At 45.4% G+C, this 16,529-nt stretch overlaps 2 protein-coding genes and 1 long non-coding RNA gene across 4 annotated transcripts; 2 read left to right on the forward strand and 1 right to left on the reverse strand.

Moving 5' to 3' along the window:
- The first annotated feature begins 709 nt into the window (after positions 1 to 709).
- Positions 710 to 7,248, forward strand: ADAP2 (ArfGAP with dual PH domains 2). 2 transcript variants are annotated; one of them, XM_040530860.1, is made up of 10 exons: positions 710 to 914; positions 1,680 to 1,810; positions 2,424 to 2,515; positions 2,648 to 2,733; positions 3,085 to 3,194; positions 3,864 to 4,010; positions 4,591 to 4,674; positions 5,930 to 5,992; positions 6,599 to 6,676; positions 7,030 to 7,248. In XM_040530860.1, exons 1-10 carry the CDS (start codon positions 830 to 832, stop codon positions 7,246 to 7,248), a joined length of 1,095 nt encoding a protein of 364 aa, XP_040386794.1. In that variant the 5' UTR covers positions 710 to 829. The 2 variants fall into 2 exon arrangements, with proteins under 2 accessions (XP_040386794.1, XP_040386793.1); XM_040530859.1 differs by lacking the exon at positions 710 to 914 and adding an exon at positions 1,085 to 1,363.
- On the reverse strand, positions 1,804 to 16,416 carry LOC121057119. Its single transcript, XR_005813648.1, has 3 exons — positions 16,262 to 16,416; positions 10,353 to 10,574; positions 1,804 to 1,892 (listed from the first exon to the last, which is right to left on the reverse strand). It is a non-coding gene; the product is annotated as an uncharacterized LOC121057119 (long non-coding RNA).
- RNF135 (ring finger protein 135) lies at positions 9,500 to 15,336 on the forward strand. Its single transcript, XM_040530848.1, has 6 exons — positions 9,500 to 9,849; positions 11,009 to 11,095; positions 11,622 to 11,852; positions 13,071 to 13,224; positions 13,497 to 13,598; positions 14,442 to 15,336. Exons 1-6 carry the CDS (start codon positions 9,502 to 9,504, stop codon positions 14,972 to 14,974), a joined length of 1,455 nt encoding a protein of 484 aa, XP_040386782.1. The 5' UTR covers positions 9,500 to 9,501; the 3' UTR covers positions 14,975 to 15,336.
- Positions 16,417 to 16,529: the final 113 nt, after the last annotated feature.

Genomic DNA, 16,529 nt, shown 5'->3' on the forward strand with positions numbered 1-16,529 from the left:
ATATAGTATTTTCTCATTTACAAAATGAGCAACTACACAAAGATTTTACACAATTATATCTAAAGTTTAGTAAAGAACAAGAATCGCAAATTATAGTGTGATATAGTCTAACCTACAATTATACTTTAACCTATACCTAGAGTAAAATGAAAAATACTTGTTGACGTTTTTAATTTTCACTTTTAGTCTATTCTAGTTTTAATTAGCTTTGCTGTAAATCTTTCCCTCATTTTAAAATGTTGGGTCTTTTTCCTTAGATGAGGAAAGACTCCCAGTTACGTTGACCAGTGATGGTTGGCTTTATCTTGAAAGAGGGGCATTGCCATCAGGCTTTGCAAATCCTGAAATGCTGCTTTCCCTGGGTTCGCAGCTGCAGCCACCTTTTCCTCCTCGCAGCAGGGCGGCAGGCAGCTCTCGGGGGTTGTGCTGAGCACCTGACCGACTCTGTCCGCGGTACGAGCGCTTTGGCCGGTACCCGGAGCACAGTCGCCGTTCTGCTGCACAGCAGGCTTTTCATTTGAAATTTTTCCCACAAAAGAAAGCCAAGCCTGGAGCGAGGCAGAGGAGGCGCAGCAGGTGCGGGGATGAGCCCTCCTGCCGGCTGCAGGACCCTGAGGAGCGAGGAGCTCGCTGCGGGGACCCCCCCTCGGGTCCGAGCTGCGCCGAGCCCGCACCCGGCCGCGGGGCCGGCCCCGCCCTGCCCGGGGACGCGGAGCCGCCGTTGGAGGCGGCCGGAGGGGAGGGCAGGGAAGGGGAAGGGAGGGCAGGGGGCGCCCCGCGGCTCGGGGCCCCGCTCCGCTTCCTCATTTCCCGCCCGGGGCCGGCGCCGATGGACCGCGACCGGCCCAAGGCGCCGCTGCTGGAGCTGCTGAAGGCCGCCGGCAACGGCCGCTGTGCCGACTGCGGGGCGGCAGGTGGGGGCTGCGAGCCCTGCCCGGGGGCACGGCACCGCTCGGCTCGGCTCGGCTCGGCTCGGCGGGACCGAGGGAGGCAGCGGGGGGACGGGAGCCGGCCTCGGCACCCCGGGGGTTGTGGAAGCGGGAGCCGGGGGCGGCACGGCCACAGCCCCCCGAGCCCGGGGGCTCGCGCCCTGGGGCGTCGTCTCCTGCGAACGGAGCCCGCGGCGGGCGGGGACCCGGGGGGCAGCTGCTGCGTGTCGCGATAAGGGAGAAGCGAGGCGAACCGCGGGGGAAGGAAATGACCGTGCTGGATGGAGCCCTCCGAGCACCTCGGGGCTGCTCCCGGCCCTGCTGCGGCGGCGAGAGCGGGCCCCGGGCAGGGGGCGGCCGGGGGGGGGGCCGGGGGGCTGCGAGCCCTGCACCCGCGGGGCTGCTCGCTGGCCGAAGCGCCCCTCCGTCGTTAGGTCAGCAGCAAGAACTTGCCACGATGAACTAATAATTAGCTCAGCTTTCACATCGCCGCTTGGCTGCCTGCACGGTCACATTAATTTTTAAACAAATTCTCCATGAAAAAGCTTACGGGTTTCAGGGCTGCCGCCTTCCCTGGGGAAAGCAGATGTGGTTCCTTTAAATACACAGAGGTGACAGCCTTAAACAATGGGGTGGGATTTGATGAGTTAGGTGTGAAACCTGGGCTGTACATCAGATATGTTTTTTTTGCCCTTGCCAGTGGCTGTGCCTTTTCCCATTTATCCAGGCATTCTTTTTGTTTGTGTCTAGATCCAGAGTGGGCTTCTTACAAACTTGGAATATTCATTTGCTTGAATTGCTCCGGAATCCATCGCAATCTTCCTCAAATCAGCAGGGTCAAATCCCTTCGGCTTGACTTCTGGGAGAATGATCTTATAGAGGTACAGAAGAAAAAGGAATATTTCACTTACTTTTCTCCGTATTTCAGCATAACCTCCTCTGACTCAGAATTCACGCCATTCTCTATAGAAGAACACAGAGCCGAGTGAACTCATTGGGTAACTTTAGGTGGTTTTTTTTTATGACGTACTCAATCAAATTACACTGATAGGTGATTGTATGTCTAACAGCCTGCAGTATCTGCATGTTGTGGCTTAGAGGCCACAGTTACTTCCAGCTAGTATGTTTTCTTTAGTAATCAACATACCTTTCTTAAATATTGCTTCAGCCTCTCATTTTTCTATTGAATTGTGTTAACAATGCAATCACAATTTATTTCTAGGAACAGCTGAAGGTAGAGGAAGATCATAAATGTATTTTCTCTTCGTTCTCTTTTGTTATTTCAATTAACAACCACAATCTTGTGTTCCTTCCCATCTGGTTCACAGCTGTAAACAGTGAAATATCTAAAATAGTGCAGGCTACAGTTCCAAACGAAATGTATAAACTTCTGTGTAGACACACTGAGAGTTTGGTTTAAGTTTCATTTTATGCTCATGATACGGTATTGGTTTTGTAGTTGCATGCCTAAGTGGAACTTGTTTTGTATTTCAGTTTATGAAGAAGCATGGGAATCTCTGTGCCAAAGCTAAATATGAGGCCAAAGTCCCCCCCTACTATTACATCCCCCAGGCCTGTGACTGCTTGTAAGTTGATGGTTATTCAGTGGGCAGACCTTTTCAGCTATCGAACTGCTGCTTCCCTCTACAGGTCTCTTTGGTTGGTTGGTGGAAATAGAGTAGAGGCAGATCAGCTTTATCCATGTTTTCCTCTTTCAGGGTTTTAAAAGAACAATGGATTAGAGCTAAATATGAGCGTGAGGAATTTGTTGCCACCCGAGTCTGCCAAGATCCTTGTTCTGCAGGTAAAAGTTAGGATTGTCAGGGAAAAGGTATTAGCTTTAAGGCCAGCAGCACAGTACTCTGGTTGCAACTTTGAAGATCTTTGAGGATGGCTTGCCACGTATGAGTTGCTGGATGTGCAGGCCTTGCTTTTGAGGCTCTAATTTTGAGAAGAAGCTCCCAACAAGTACAAGGTGTATTTAGCTTACATGTGTGATCTTACAGTTCTCTAGTTCTCCACTGATTCGTTCCATTTGAGGTGAAAATTCTCAGGTGGAAAAGAGACTTGAAACTCTGTGGCACATTACCAGGTAGATAAACAGTCCTGCTATAGTGCTACCTTTGTCTGATGCTCATCTTGGTCTCATATGCAGGTAGCCACGAAGGATTCCTCTGGAAGCGCGGGCGGGAAAGCAGACAGTTCCAGAAGAGGCGATTCCTCCTGTCAGCAAGGGAAGGGATGTTGAAGTACTACACTAAAGAAGTGAGTTCCCCAGCCACAGCTGGTTGTAGGTAGCTGGTCAACAACCAGCCTCAGACTCTACTCTTTACAAGTTGAAAATAGTATAAAGAGCTTTGTCTCTAGTTTTGCAGCCAGGTCAGCCTGTGTTTGGAGCAGCCCAGATGTTTCCGCATTAACATCTGTGGTATCTTACTTAGGCAGTTGCTCTTTTGGATTTAGCCCTTTTCCTCATCCCGTATCTTAACCCTGCAGCCTCCTTTTGCTTAGTGAACGAAGGAAATGGATACTGAATAGCAAGATGAAGAAGAGATCTATTAGCAGATGCTACTTCTCACATTGCCAAAATGTTCTCTCATCAGCTGCTGCAGTAACATCCTCAACATGTCTCCCTTCCGGTGAGAATGTGTAGCTAATTGATCTCCAGCTGTGAGGTTGAAGAGGGAATCTTTGCAGTGCAGACACATCACTTTCCAAGGGCCAGCCAGCATTTGTGAAGGAAGGGGAGTTATTCTGTGTAACTGATTTTATGTGACACATAGCTATAGCTTTTATTCTTCAGGTATATCCAATTATCAGGTACTTTATGATGCCTGCTTTTTGTTCAGTAGGGACCTGGTTCTCATACAATTATCTATCCTCCATTGCCTTCCTTGAGACCACTTTAATACAGTGATGCTTTTCATTTCGCAGACCAAAGGTCCAAAAGCCACTATCAGCATTGAGAAACTGAATGTGATGTTCCAGACAGAAAAAATCCAACATGCTCATGGACTGCAGATCACCTACAAGACAAATGGTCAGACAAGGAACCTTTTTGTCTATCATGAAAGTGGAAAGGTGAATACCACAGAGATTTTGGAATGATCAAGATTCTCAGGTGTTGGATATATAATTTGGAATATATACCTGTTTCTGCAGAATCTGATTTTCTCTGAAATCACTATGACTTGTAGGTTATATTCTTTGAAGCCTTCTTGACACACACGGAAAATATTGTTGCTTTGCATTATTTCCAAACAGACTAATAATTTTAAGTACATCTACAGGTTTTGTTAGATTTCTGTTTCTTCCTTGCCATAGTTCTGAAGTGTTTCCAGGTATGTAGGTGGTTAAACAATCCATAACTGAACCAACTGAAAAAGCTTCTGTACACAGACTTGGGTTATTCTCTGTGCTGAGGATGTCCAGGACCTTCCTGGATATTTAAAAATTTAAAAGTTAGCATTTAAAAATTACTTTGGAGGCTCAGTGTTTTTCAGGTGTCTGGGACAAATCACTGACTCTCTCTGGACCTTGGGGAGAAACTGCATCTTTGTAAAGAAGTCAGAATGAAGGAGAAAGGCCTTTTTGGAAAGGCAGCATTCTTACCCCTTCATGTTATTTTTGTCTTTATGTTTGTCCTTGCTGTTTTCCCTAGGAGATTGTTGACTGGTTCAATGCCATCCGGGCAGCACGTTACCATTATCTTAGAACAACCTTCCCAACTGTCCCTGAGTCTGAGGTGAGAACTGAACAGGGCTTGAAGCAGTCTGCGCAAACACAGCATGGAAAAACACTTTCTTGCTTCTGCCAGAGCCAGGTGCTCAGACAGCTGCATAAGGGTTTGGAAATGCCAGCTGCTTCTCTCTGGAGAAAGATGGAGGCTGTCATACCAGGCTGTTCTTGAGACCTCCATGGTGGCTGTCCTCTAGTGTGCCTCAGCCTGGTGTTAATGCTGGGATTTGGAGGCAGCAGCTTTAAAGTACATGAAGCTGGTACAGGTATCTGTGGAACTACTGCTGGACTGTGTGATGGCATTGGGGAAAAATAAATCTGCAGAGCAGATACGTAGAAACAGTTGTTCAAGAAACAGATAGAGACCCTACTTGAGAGAGAGGAACTCCATAATGCTTACTCAGATAATCCGTCAGGAGGTAGTGCTTTTGTTTCCCCTCTTATTAGAAATATCTGAAGCTCTTTTTATCTGCACAGCTAGTTATGGATGAACTTCTGGAGAAAAACGTCAGTCACATCCTCAATCTTTTTTCCTCCTCCTGATCAACTTTGGACATAAAAGACTAAATCTTTGTTTGCTTTTCAAAACATACCTGTGTTTAGCCATACCAGCTGTGCATAAGAAGAGTAACACCTCTAATCACTCATGCTCAATGTCTCTGTTAGTGCCAACACAAATATTCTTTAATACTCAGTTGCCTTAGAGATGGAATAAAGGAAAGTCTTTTAATGGCAAACACAAGGAAGCAGAAGCTAATTTGGGCATCCGTGTTCTGTCTCTTACTTTGACTTGCTGGTTAGCTTTCCTGGCAGGAGTATTGGGTTCTCAAGTAAACACAAAGATGTTCTGTCCCACATTATTCCTTTCCTTGCATTGGGCATCACTGAATTTTCTTCTTTTTCTTCTGTTGTCCTTCACATTCCTTAATATAGCCACTTCCCTGATCATAGGTAGAATTAAGATCTCTTTCAGAGCAGCCAGACCACAGCCAGCCTCCATACAGTGCCAAATCAGTAGGTGACCCTTGGGATGGATGGAAGCTGCAGAAGAAAAGGCCACACAAAAGTCTACGTGTGGTTCTTTTAACGTGTAATCTTGCAACAATCTTATGTTCCTTCTTAATTCAGACTTCCCTTTACTGAGCAGCCAAAAACAACCCCAACCATAAAAGCCAAAATTGACGGTGATTTGCTTTGAAAGAAACAGAACAGAAAAGCAAGCTTGAATGAGATGGCAGACCTTTTTGTGTGTGTTCTCCTAGCTTGTATCCCGGATCACAAGAAATTATGTCAAAGAAGGATATATGGAGAAAACGGGACCAAAGGTAGGTCCAGCTTACATGCATAGTAGTACACAAACAGGATTCTTCTAGAAGGAGATTATTTGATAATGCTATAATCGTTTACTAGTAAGCAATTTCTTGAGTGACTGTGTGCTTCCTGGGTTGATAAAAGACATTGTAAAGCCTGTTGTGGTCTTGGGGTCATGCTTTATTTTGTGCAGGAAAAAACAACTGTGAAGAAGGATCCTCCTTGAAAAGTAAGTGAGATGGATTGGCTGGCAGTGGAAATGCTAAGTACTGTTGGACAACACTAAATAGGTTCCTGTATCAGTTGCCTGCTGACTGCAGCTCTAGAACTGCAGCCGCCTCTAGAACAGAACATCATATGCTAACTCCCTTACTTCCCAATTTCTCTTGAAGTCAGTGGCACAGAAGTCACATCTGTTTATAGCAGCAAATTCTTAGGTGTTAAGCCTATGTTGGGTTGTGGGTTTGTTTGGTTTTTTTTGTGGGAATTTATTTGGGCTGCTGCTTCTTTGAACATCAGAGGGAAATTTGGAGATTTCAGGCTCTGCTGAAGCAGCAGAGAAAGACCAGAATTCTTCTCTGGGATTTGGTCTTTACCGAACTTCTACCATCTCCTTGCAGCAGAAGGAGACCTTCAAGGTGCGCTGGTTCAGCCTGGACTCTCAGGAGAGGAACCTGCTATACTTTAAAAATCCACTGGTAAGAGAGCTGTTCTTTGCTATCCCCCAAGCTCCTTCACGAAGGTGGGTGGGAAGAAGGGGTCTGTTATCCGACTCTTCCAGCGGCTGCATAAGACAATGGGCTCAGTCTCAAGAGCTCATCTCCCTTATAGGTTGATATCTTTGAAGGTGAGCTGTTTGGGAACTCTGTCCGTTACAGTGGCTGTGAGGAAGATCTTAGTCTTTTACAAATAGCTGCTAGCTTCCTGCTGCCTGTCAGTAGATCAGTGATCCCTCCATACATCCCCAGCTCCATGTCAAAGGAGAGAACAATGTCTGCTGGAGCTGTACTGTCTGCTGGCTAATGACTGTCTTCTGTTTCCTTCTTTCTAGGATGCATTTGCACTGGGCCAGATTTTTATTGGAAGGATGGATGAGGGCTATGAAGCACGAGCTGGCTTGCCCCAGGGAGTCTGTGTGAAGAAGAGGAAACCAGGGATCACCATGGTCACACCAACACGAGAGTTTTTGTTTATATGTGAGAACGATAAGGAGCAGAGGGAGTGGATAGACGCCCTGAATGGAGTCATTGCCCAGCCTTTGACTGGTTAAGACTAACAGTGAGTTCGGAGTTCTGGTGAACTGCACTGCTTGGGCTCTGTTCAGCACTGGTCTGCAGCCTCTGCGAGGGTGATGTTCAGGCCCCCTCAGTGACTACCACAGAGGGCTTCCTTCAACAACTGAAGGCACAGGGAGGGTGGCAACAGAGAAACGAGTAAGGTGCAGAGCAGATATTCAAAAATTATCTGTGTCCCTGCACAACCTTCCTCTGAAGTGCCTTCTTTCTTCCTTCCCTTCTCTGCTGTTGAGCAGAGGAGGCCTTCCCAGACTGATGTGGGGATGAATCAGCCAGTGTTGACTTATGGAAAAAAAAACAAACACAATGTCAGTGGAGAAAGTCTGACCACAGAGGGCTGGCATGAATTTCCTTGAGGACTCCTGCAGGTGATGTTTTATCAGATCCTCCTTTTCTTGCTTTGGTCTGATATCAGATGGGTGCCTTTACATCCAGAACGATGTACTTGACAGTCCACCTGGTGGCATATATTTTGCCAGTGAATGTGATCATCTGTTACATGAGTGCATAGAATGAGTGACCAAGAGGCAAGACGTCACCACCTACCAGGATGATGCAGGGCATCCTGTTGGATAGACCAAAGATATAAATTCATGCTGGAATGATTGGATGAATCTTTCTCAGGGAAGAGCAGAGTTGGGCAGCTATATTCTACCTGACTGCAGCTCCTATCCAGATAGGGACATGTTTGTTTTCCATGGAGTGGTTTCAATGCTTTTAACAGTGTTAGATTTCCGTCACAGAAATTGTAAAAAAAATAAAAGTCAAGTTTGAATTGTGGAGAATACTATAACAGAATCACTCTAATGACAGATGTCCCTAGCTCCTTGCTTTCAACAGTCTCCGCTATTTGATTCTGAGTGGCAAATGAGACATGTAAAGACCTTTTTTTTTTTTTTTTTTTCTTTTCCAAAGCAACCCCACATACTGCCCTAGTCAAGACATGAGTTCAGGACGAAGACACACTGATTGGTGTCATCTCCTAAAAACAGCTAAAGCTTTGGGTCGTGGATTCACTTGCTGAATTTGATTAGTCTGAGCATTGAAAGGCAGAAGCTAGTTTTAAAAGTGTTACCTTCCTTGGCTTGTTTGAAGACACTCAATGCATGAGGACCAGCACGGAAAGTACGGAGTGAGTGCCTCCTGATCAGGTGCTATGCACATCCATTCTGCGCAGGAATGGGTGAGGATTTGCACTGGCTCACACAGTGCACTGAGTGTTTTCTTTCTTCCCAGCCAAGTCCAAGATTTGGTTCTACTAAGCAGCCAGTCGTTCAGATATTTAATTCTTCTTTTCAGATTCCCTTAGTTCGCAAATCAAGCGGAAGTCTTGCAAACTAAGCTTCTGGTGAAGCTTCCACCTTTTGCTGTTGCTTGCCAGCCAGTCTAAGGCACCCGAAATAGTTCTACAGAAACAAGGAAGTACCAATATGTGCAGGGATTAGTGTGATTAACTCTTTTTTTCCACAACAGTACAGAAAAATTGACTTGGATCATCATTCTGCCTGTCTTAGTGAACTCATCATCATCCAGCCTTGAACAATCTGCAGCAGGAGTTTTGCTTCCTGACATACTCCTATAAACTCCCTGATGTTTCTGTTCTTTCTTCTCTCCCCATGCAATCTGGTGAATTACAGTTCACATGCTGGTTCAGCAAATCTTGTAACAGCCTCATCCTGCAGCTCCTGAAATCAACAGCAAGGCACCCTTTGACTTGTATGAGGATCATAGTCTGGTTTGAGATGCCTTTTTTTTTTTTTTAGTTATTTTGAGGTGAGCTGTGTAATTCAGGGTGATCTCAAAGAGTTCAGTCCACCCAGAAGCTTCAGCTTCACGGATGGGGCTCACTGTGTGATGTCCAGGAAAGGTCAGCAGACCAGCCATGTCAGCAACCCTGTTACAAAACCAGGAAATTCCCCGAAGAAAAAAAACAATGCAACTGTGCAGAGACGACAACTTTTTGAAGACTGGAGGCGAGGTTACAGAGAGCTCCGTGTGACGGTGCCTTCCCACAGCCAGCCCAAGTCCTGGGGCCGAGCTGAAGGCAGCAGCAGCACCGGAGCCCGGCTTCACGGGTGGTCCGGGGCTTTCAGCCGCCTTTAGCCCCGCACCGTGCCCGGTACAGTACCGAGCCCAGCCCCACACCGGGTCCGGCCCCCCGGCCGGAGGCGGCGCCCCGAGGAAACGAAACCGCGCCGCGCTCTGCTCCGCCCCGGTCCGGTCCGGCTATGGCTGCCCAGGCAGAGCTGGGTCGGCTGCTGGCAGACGTGGAGCTGAGCTGCTCCTGCTGCCTGCAGTACTTCACCGAACCCATGCGGCTGGCGAGCTGCAGCCACAGCTTCTGCCGGCCCTGCATCGACGCCTACTGCAGGGGGAGGCAGCGCGCCACCTGCCCGCTCTGCCGGGAGAGCTTCGAGCTGAAGGACCTGCGGCCCAACCGGGAGCTGGCCGCCCTGGTCAGCCTGGTGCTGAACGGGGGAAGGGGCGAGGGGCTGGGGACGTGGGACGAGCGCAGCCCCTCTGGAGATGGTACCGGCGGTGGATGGAGCTCTGCGGGGCGGCGACCCGGGAAGAAGGTAGGGGAGGGGGCAGCCGGGGCTTCCCCCCTGTCCTGGGTACTAGTTGGGAATGGGGCCGTGGCTCGGGCTGAGATAACTTCGTCCTGCTTTCTGCTTTTTTTTTTTTTTTTTTTCCCCTCAGTACTTTGCATTTCACGTGTTGATATCGGTGTTGTCACAACCATGCTGTTCACTTGGGCAGATGGGTTTTGCTAAGGCACTGTTTGGGGGCTTATTGCTGGAGGCTGGTGCATTGGTTGTGTTGAAAGAGCTGCTAGCTGGATGTGCCTAGCTGATACAGGGTTGTGATAACTGGCTGATCATCGTGCTGGAGGGGCAGGGGCCAACTGAACTCTACAAAATGCCTAAGGCAGCAAGCCCCAGTTATGTTCAGTCAGTTTAGGACTGAGAAGAAACCTCAAACAACTCTAAATCTTTCTTAACCTGTTTCTGCCTTCTGTCTCTTCATCTCTCAGCTATTCTCTTTAATTTCCTTCTCCACTGCTATTCTTCACTCTTACCTTTTTATTCCTCCGGTTAAAACTTGTAATGAGCAAATGATGTAATTGCAGTGCATTGCAGCCTTCGCAGGAGATTAGCACCATCTCCTCACGTTGCCTCGAGCACTGTGCATCCTGGAGGGCAATTGTTTTGTATTTCAGTCACTGCCAGCTCTTTCCCTTCTCTTTTCACAAACATCTTAAGTGGTGTTATGCACTGCATCGGCACAGCCCTGGAGACTCCTGAAATGAAACATAACGTTATGATACAGTGCTACGGCTCCACCCAGCTGAGTGACACAAAACAGGACTGGTTCGTTGTCTCTGTCTCTGCTTAAAATAACTCTTCAATCTTGGAGGAGATGACCAAAACCTGATTATTGACTTCATTACTGTAACACTATGCGCACATGTATCTAAAAAGTCTTGGTCTCTGCAGCGAAGCAAAGGGCTTAAGCTCACAAATGACTTCTGACTGTTGAATGTTGACTTTGCTGTGGTTATTCACACTCAGAATTAATTGTGTCCTCCAGCCCCACAGTGAACCAGCCAGTGCCTAACTGTCAACAATGTGAGGATTTTTATTACCCTGCTGTTGAACCTAGTCATGTTCTTTTGGAGGTTTATGTTTTCTTGGAGAGTTATGTAGATAAATGCTCAAATGCCTCACTTTAAAGGAGGAACAGATACGTGACATCTCCAAACAACTGGAAATAACTGAAGAGACCATCAACGTCTTGAGGAAGGATCTCAGTAAAACAAAGGTATGCACTGTACTTCATTACCTGCGGTTACCTTCTGTTTCCACTGCCACCTTGAAACCTGTGACTGACTCCAGTGGGCCTTCCAGCCCAGAGCAGGGATCTGCCTTTCTGTCTCCTTCTGTTGCTCTCACAATTCTCTTTTTCTTCTGACAAGAGTGAACTGTGGCACCAGCTGTACTAACTGATGTCTTGGCTGGCACTAAAACTGCAGAAATTGTGCATTGTTGCTTTTTTCTGCCTACCCCAGGAGTAGCCTGGGACTCTTAGATACATCATTAATCTGGAACATTGATCTTTGCTAAATTGTCAAACAAAGATTGTTGGCCACAAAACAGTCAACAGCTTTAACATGCCCAGATTCCCATTGCAGGCTATGCAGGATAGTGTCAAATACGTTTTATTCCTTTGAATAGAGCTAGGTATTTCTGTTCAGTTAAAGAGCACATTAAATGGGGCAGTAAATTCTCATATTCCACTAATCTTCTTTTCTAACAGCACAAAGAGCTCCATGTTTTCTGTCTTTCAGGAATATACATCTCAGATCCAAAGCCAGATTACTAAAGACTTCTGTTGCATGAAGGAATACATTGAAAGACAGGAGGAAAACACACTGCTGTTCATTGAACAGGAGCAAAAAGCAGCTCGACAGAAGATTGAAGAGACTATTCACCAGCTCTGTGTTGAAAAGAACAAACTCATAGCCATCAAAGCCCAGATGGAGAAAGGATTAGGAAGTGATGAAATGAGGTGGCAGAATGTGAGTAAAAACTCTTAAGCTAAATGTCTTGAAGAGCTGAACATGTACAGAGTGCTTTCGGGTCCCCGCTGCACTATTCTCGCTGTAGACAACGATACCGATCCACAGGCATTGGGCTGGTGGTACCAGTGACACTTTGGAGTGGGAAATTCAGAGGTCAAAAATACCGGAAAAAGCCTAGGCTGTGGGTACCAATTCAGAACTAGGTTTGTTCCAAGAAGGCCGGTGACATGGAATGAAGTGGGACTGTATTGCTTAAATCCAGTCCTGAGCCAAATGTAAGGTTAAAGATCCTCTATTTTCTTTTTAATTTTCCAAGAGAAGGAAAAAAAAGTACCTGTACATATGCAAATTAAAGAACTCACCGTTATTAAGTACTTCCTAATAACCTTCTGGGAAAAAATATGTCAAGAGCTCTCAAAAGAGGCAATTAAAATACTTGAAATTCTGCAGAGCCCATTTTGATGTTGAAGACAATACCAGTGGTGCTAATTAGCCAGTGGCAATTTGGAGTGGGACTCTGGTGTGACAGGGCTAGGAGACAGAAGTGGACTGCTAGAGGCCTACACTGGAGTTCACCTCATGTAACTGTATGTATTTATACCTGATCCAGACTCCTGTTACAGGCAATGAAGAGAAACAGGTACTTTTAGAGCGTGAGTCATCTGGCCTACTTGAGACGCCTACCTTCAAATGGGAGTCATCGCTCCTTCAGAATGCCTGTTTCTTTCCGCAGACGATAAAGGCAGATTAAGAGAACACGCTTGGATATAGAATTCCACAATTTCTAAATTTAGGCAAATGAGGTTTACCCCTTTCTTGGTATTTTATGCTAGATTTCACACTAATTATTTTTAAAACTTCTGGTTTGGTTACAAGAAGAAAGTTAAAAAGAGAAAGTTTATGTATGCATATGTAAATTTAATGAAATTGTAATCAATTTAAGAAAAATTAATCCCATTCTTAGTTTTCTTGGGGAAAATAAATTATTTTATTTTTGATCAAGAATAAACTATCCTTTCACATTTTCTGTAAGTTTTCAGGTTATTTCTCTCAGGTAACTATCTTGTTAAAGAAGCTCTCCTTTCAAACAATAAGATTTTAGAGAGATCACTGCCGCTTTTCCACTCTGGCTTTATAATATCACCTGGTATGCTACATGAAATAACTGATACTGTTTACATCTTCCCCTTGATTCTTCTTTTATGTCATTCCTAGAGTAACTTGCTTGAGAGAGAGGGAGGCTCACCTTCAACAATGCATAAATTTACAATTGATGAGAAGTTTAATATTGTCAGAAGTGCTGCAGGAAATCTTAAGAGAAAGTTGGAAATTTTACTTTTGGAGGAATACCCTCAGCAGTTCCCACCAGGTGAGTTTTCCTTATTTTGAAATCTTTTTTAGAGGGAGTTAACTTTTCTGACTCCTCCATTCTGACCACAGTGAAGGCAGCTGTGCCCTGGTAATCTTGAATAAAAACATTTCCCTCACATCCTTTGACAATTTTAACAATCAAAAACCCAGCTCTTTGTTTTGTAGTTTAACTGCCAGCTACATTTATTTTACATTTTCCATAAGATACATAAATACTTCCTATTTACATTTTCACGACGTGTCTTAACTCTTTATCTTTTTCATATTTAGTACAATCTCCAGCCTTATATCAAGAGACGCGTGTCTGCTCATTATCTTCAGAGTCTGCAGCTAAAAGTCCAGAACCAAGCATTTCAAGCCAGTTTTCTCGGTGTAAGTATGCAAGCCAACGTGGCTCTTCAGTAACAATATTCAAGTGACTATGACTGGATTTGCTGAAGAAAACCATACTTACAAACATTAGCAGGAGATCTGTCTAACTGAAATCTAGAAACTATTAAACTTACCATGACTTAATCAGTCACTGCAGCACAATGTAATACTACACCTGACTGCATATGGAAGATAAAAACATTAAGAAACCTGTTCCATGGAGGTATATAAGCTCTGTTGTAGCTTCTGCTGCCTGCAGATTCTGTTTTGGTGTATGGGCAGTTACTGCACCTTACTGGTCTTTACTGCGTTAAACCACAATCACTGAATTCTGCATCGTTTTTACAGAAATATTTTTTACAGTCAACACAGTGCTACAGCTGTAGCATAAACACAATATTAATATATTTGCTTATAAAACATGCAAGAACATGTCCCAGTGAACAGATGATAATGTAAGTTTTCTTCAAGTAAGCATCCAATTTTTTTAGTGGCAAATGCATAGTTTTGTTACAAGACTGGTAGCAAACAAGATCCATTCTGCAGGGAGCCAAGTGCCTTTGCTTTGGAGTGCAAGAGCCCATCACGGATGTTTACCCAGTTGTGCCTGTTAAATGTTTCAGTGTGCACTGGGCTCAGGATACAGTCATTAGCATTTGTGTGAGGATTCTTGCTGATGTGCTGGATTGGACTTTGCTTAAGGTTTATTGTGTGGTCATTGGCTTTCATTTCTGTTCTTGAGAAGGGATGTACATCCACTGTTACTTAGGATGCAAGTAAATACTGAGGAGATCTGTTTTCTTATTGCCTGGAGCTGAGAATATTTTCCTTTCTCTCTTCTAGGGGCAGATATTGTGACTTTTGATCTCACCACAGCATACGACCGCTTAGCAATCACAGCTCAGAACAGGAAAGTAATGGTTTCCAGCAACCCAACTTATTATGAACCATCACTCAAGAGATTCTGCATCAGCCAAGTGTTGTGTTCCCAGGGCTTCTCTACTGGGTGCCACTACTGGGAAGTAATTACCAAGGACAGTGATGGATGGGCTGTTGGAGTTGCTCGTGAAACAATTGGTAGAAGGGACAGATTAGGAAGAACAGATCATTCCTGGTGTGTAGAATGGGTAGGTCCCCAAAAGCAGTTGTCAGCATGGCACAAGAATCAAGAAACACTATTATGCAGTGATAAACCATTGAAGGTTGGAGTTTTCCTGGAGCTACAGAAGACTGTGTCATTTTATGCCATCACTGACAAAGAAGTGCTTTTGCATACATTTGAAATCAATACCTCAAATCCTCTTTATCCTGCTTTCTGGCTATACAGTCTAGATAAAAATGGATCTTTAACTTTAAATCACATAAACAGGAAGTAAAATCATAAAGAATGCAGAGCTTCTATGCCAGCTTCGGTGTTTAGCAGAGGAATTTGCCAAACCACACATAAGTACTCAGACTTTCCTGGAATTTAGCAACTGATACTTTCTCTGCATGCTTTCCTTCATGCTCTGCTCTGCTCTAGTCATACTTCATTAAAGCAATTCCAACATATGCTAAAGGCAGTAACCATTCCTGAGGGAGTGAGATGGATTTCTGAAGCAGCTTCAAGCAGTCCCAAGATGCACCTAGGAAGAAATGGACCAAGGAAAATCTGAAGCTGGTGATAATCCCATGGTGATAAGGCCATGGTCTTCATCTTCCTACACTGATCCAAAAATTATAGAAGAGATGAAGCCGTTTCATTGTGTTGAGTGAGCTTTCTTTAGAAAGGTCTGATTGAGTAAGAAATGCTCAGAGGGCAAGTACGTTACATGTCTTTTATCTTTAGGGTAGGTACTATACTACAGGCGATTGTGTGTTTGAGGACCTGACGCTTCAGGAAAGTCTCCCAGAAGACCATCTTGTCTCACTGGCACCATCTCTTGCCTTAGTCTAACTCAGACCAGATATTTGTCATTATCTTGGTAGTGTTTTGACTATGGGGATGGTTTTGGAAGCAGCTGTTTTCAAACATTTTTGTACCAGCTAATGAAGCATGCTCATTCTTTCTCTTTTAAAGAGCCCACAAAGAGGACCATGTGAGGGAAGAGCCCATCTTTTCTGGCCAGAGTCTGAGGAAAGGAAATTCTCAAGTTTCCTTGCCAGTATACAGGCATTTTTTCTCTCCTTAATTGCCACATCTTTGTGGCTGAAGGGAGGTCCCTGTTGCTGTGTGGGGTGAAGGGGCCAGCGCTGAGATACTGCAGGAACTACTGACAGCCAAGGTTTTGGGAGGACTGCTGCTTCATGCAGCCAAACTGAAAACAGAGTTCCCAAGAAGCAAAAGCTCTTTCAGGAAGACAGTGGCATTCCAGTGCACCCCGAACATGGTATAATGGATGTTTTGGTGTATGTGAACAGAAAAAGGATACATTTCATGTGAATAAAGCATGTGGGATTTACCTAGCTCACTTAGCCAAACAGAAGTGTGTGACTTTTAAAGTCACTGACAGAACTGCTGGTGATTTTCAACATTACTCTCCTTTAAGCAACCTTGTCCTAAGTCTCCCTGAACACTTCAGTCATTTGGACTAAAATGCACCTCTCTAAGGTGCCTGCAGGTGTGCATATCAACTTCTACAAGTAGCTAACGCTGCTGCCTTGTTCGGACTGAGGGTCCTTACCTGGTCCACCTGCAGAAGGAACAGCAGCAGCACAAGCAACCTGGTGGGCATTTCTGACTGTGCTGTATGGCCCAGGAGCAGCCATTGGTTATGGTTTCTTCACAAAGTACCACACGATTTGAAAGCGAGCGCTTTGCATCGCTTGTGCTGTGTCTCTGTGTGCCAGACACGCTCAGCTGGCCGGCACAGCAGCGCGTTAGGGTGTGTGAGGCAGAAACCTCGATCAGCAGCCCGGGGCAGCTCAGCTCCTTCTCACGGGGAGAGGACG

This window comes from Cygnus olor, chromosome 18 (assembly GCF_009769625.2).
Source record: "Cygnus olor isolate bCygOlo1 chromosome 18, bCygOlo1.pri.v2, whole genome shotgun sequence".
Lineage (NCBI taxonomy): Eukaryota > Metazoa > Chordata > Aves > Anseriformes > Anatidae > Cygnus > Cygnus olor.

What these genes read in the sequence shown, in the direction of transcription:
- ADAP2 (XM_040530859.1), top strand. Translation starts at nt 1,198, where the DNA reads ATGACCGTGCTGGATGGAGCCCTCCGAGCACCTCGGGGCTGCTCCCGG. An exon ending in AAGCGCCCCTCCGTCGTTAG is followed by an intron (nt 1,364 to 1,679) that starts GTCAGCAGCAAG and finishes GTTTGTGTCTAG; the next exon opens with ATCCAGAGTGGGCTTCTTAC. An exon ending in CCAAGATCCTTGTTCTGCAG is followed by an intron (nt 2,734 to 3,084) that starts GTAAAAGTTAGG and finishes TCTCATATGCAG; the next exon opens with GTAGCCACGAAGGATTCCTC.
- RNF135 (XM_040530848.1), top strand. Translation starts at nt 9,502, where the DNA reads ATGGCTGCCCAGGCAGAGCTGGGTCGGCTGCTGGCAGACGTGGAGCTG. An exon ending in GGCGGCGACCCGGGAAGAAG is followed by an intron (nt 9,850 to 11,008) that starts GTAGGGGAGGGG and finishes CTCACTTTAAAG; the next exon opens with GAGGAACAGATACGTGACAT. An exon ending in TTCAAGCCAGTTTTCTCGGT is followed by an intron (nt 13,599 to 14,441) that starts GTAAGTATGCAA and finishes TCTCTCTTCTAG; the next exon opens with GGGCAGATATTGTGACTTTT.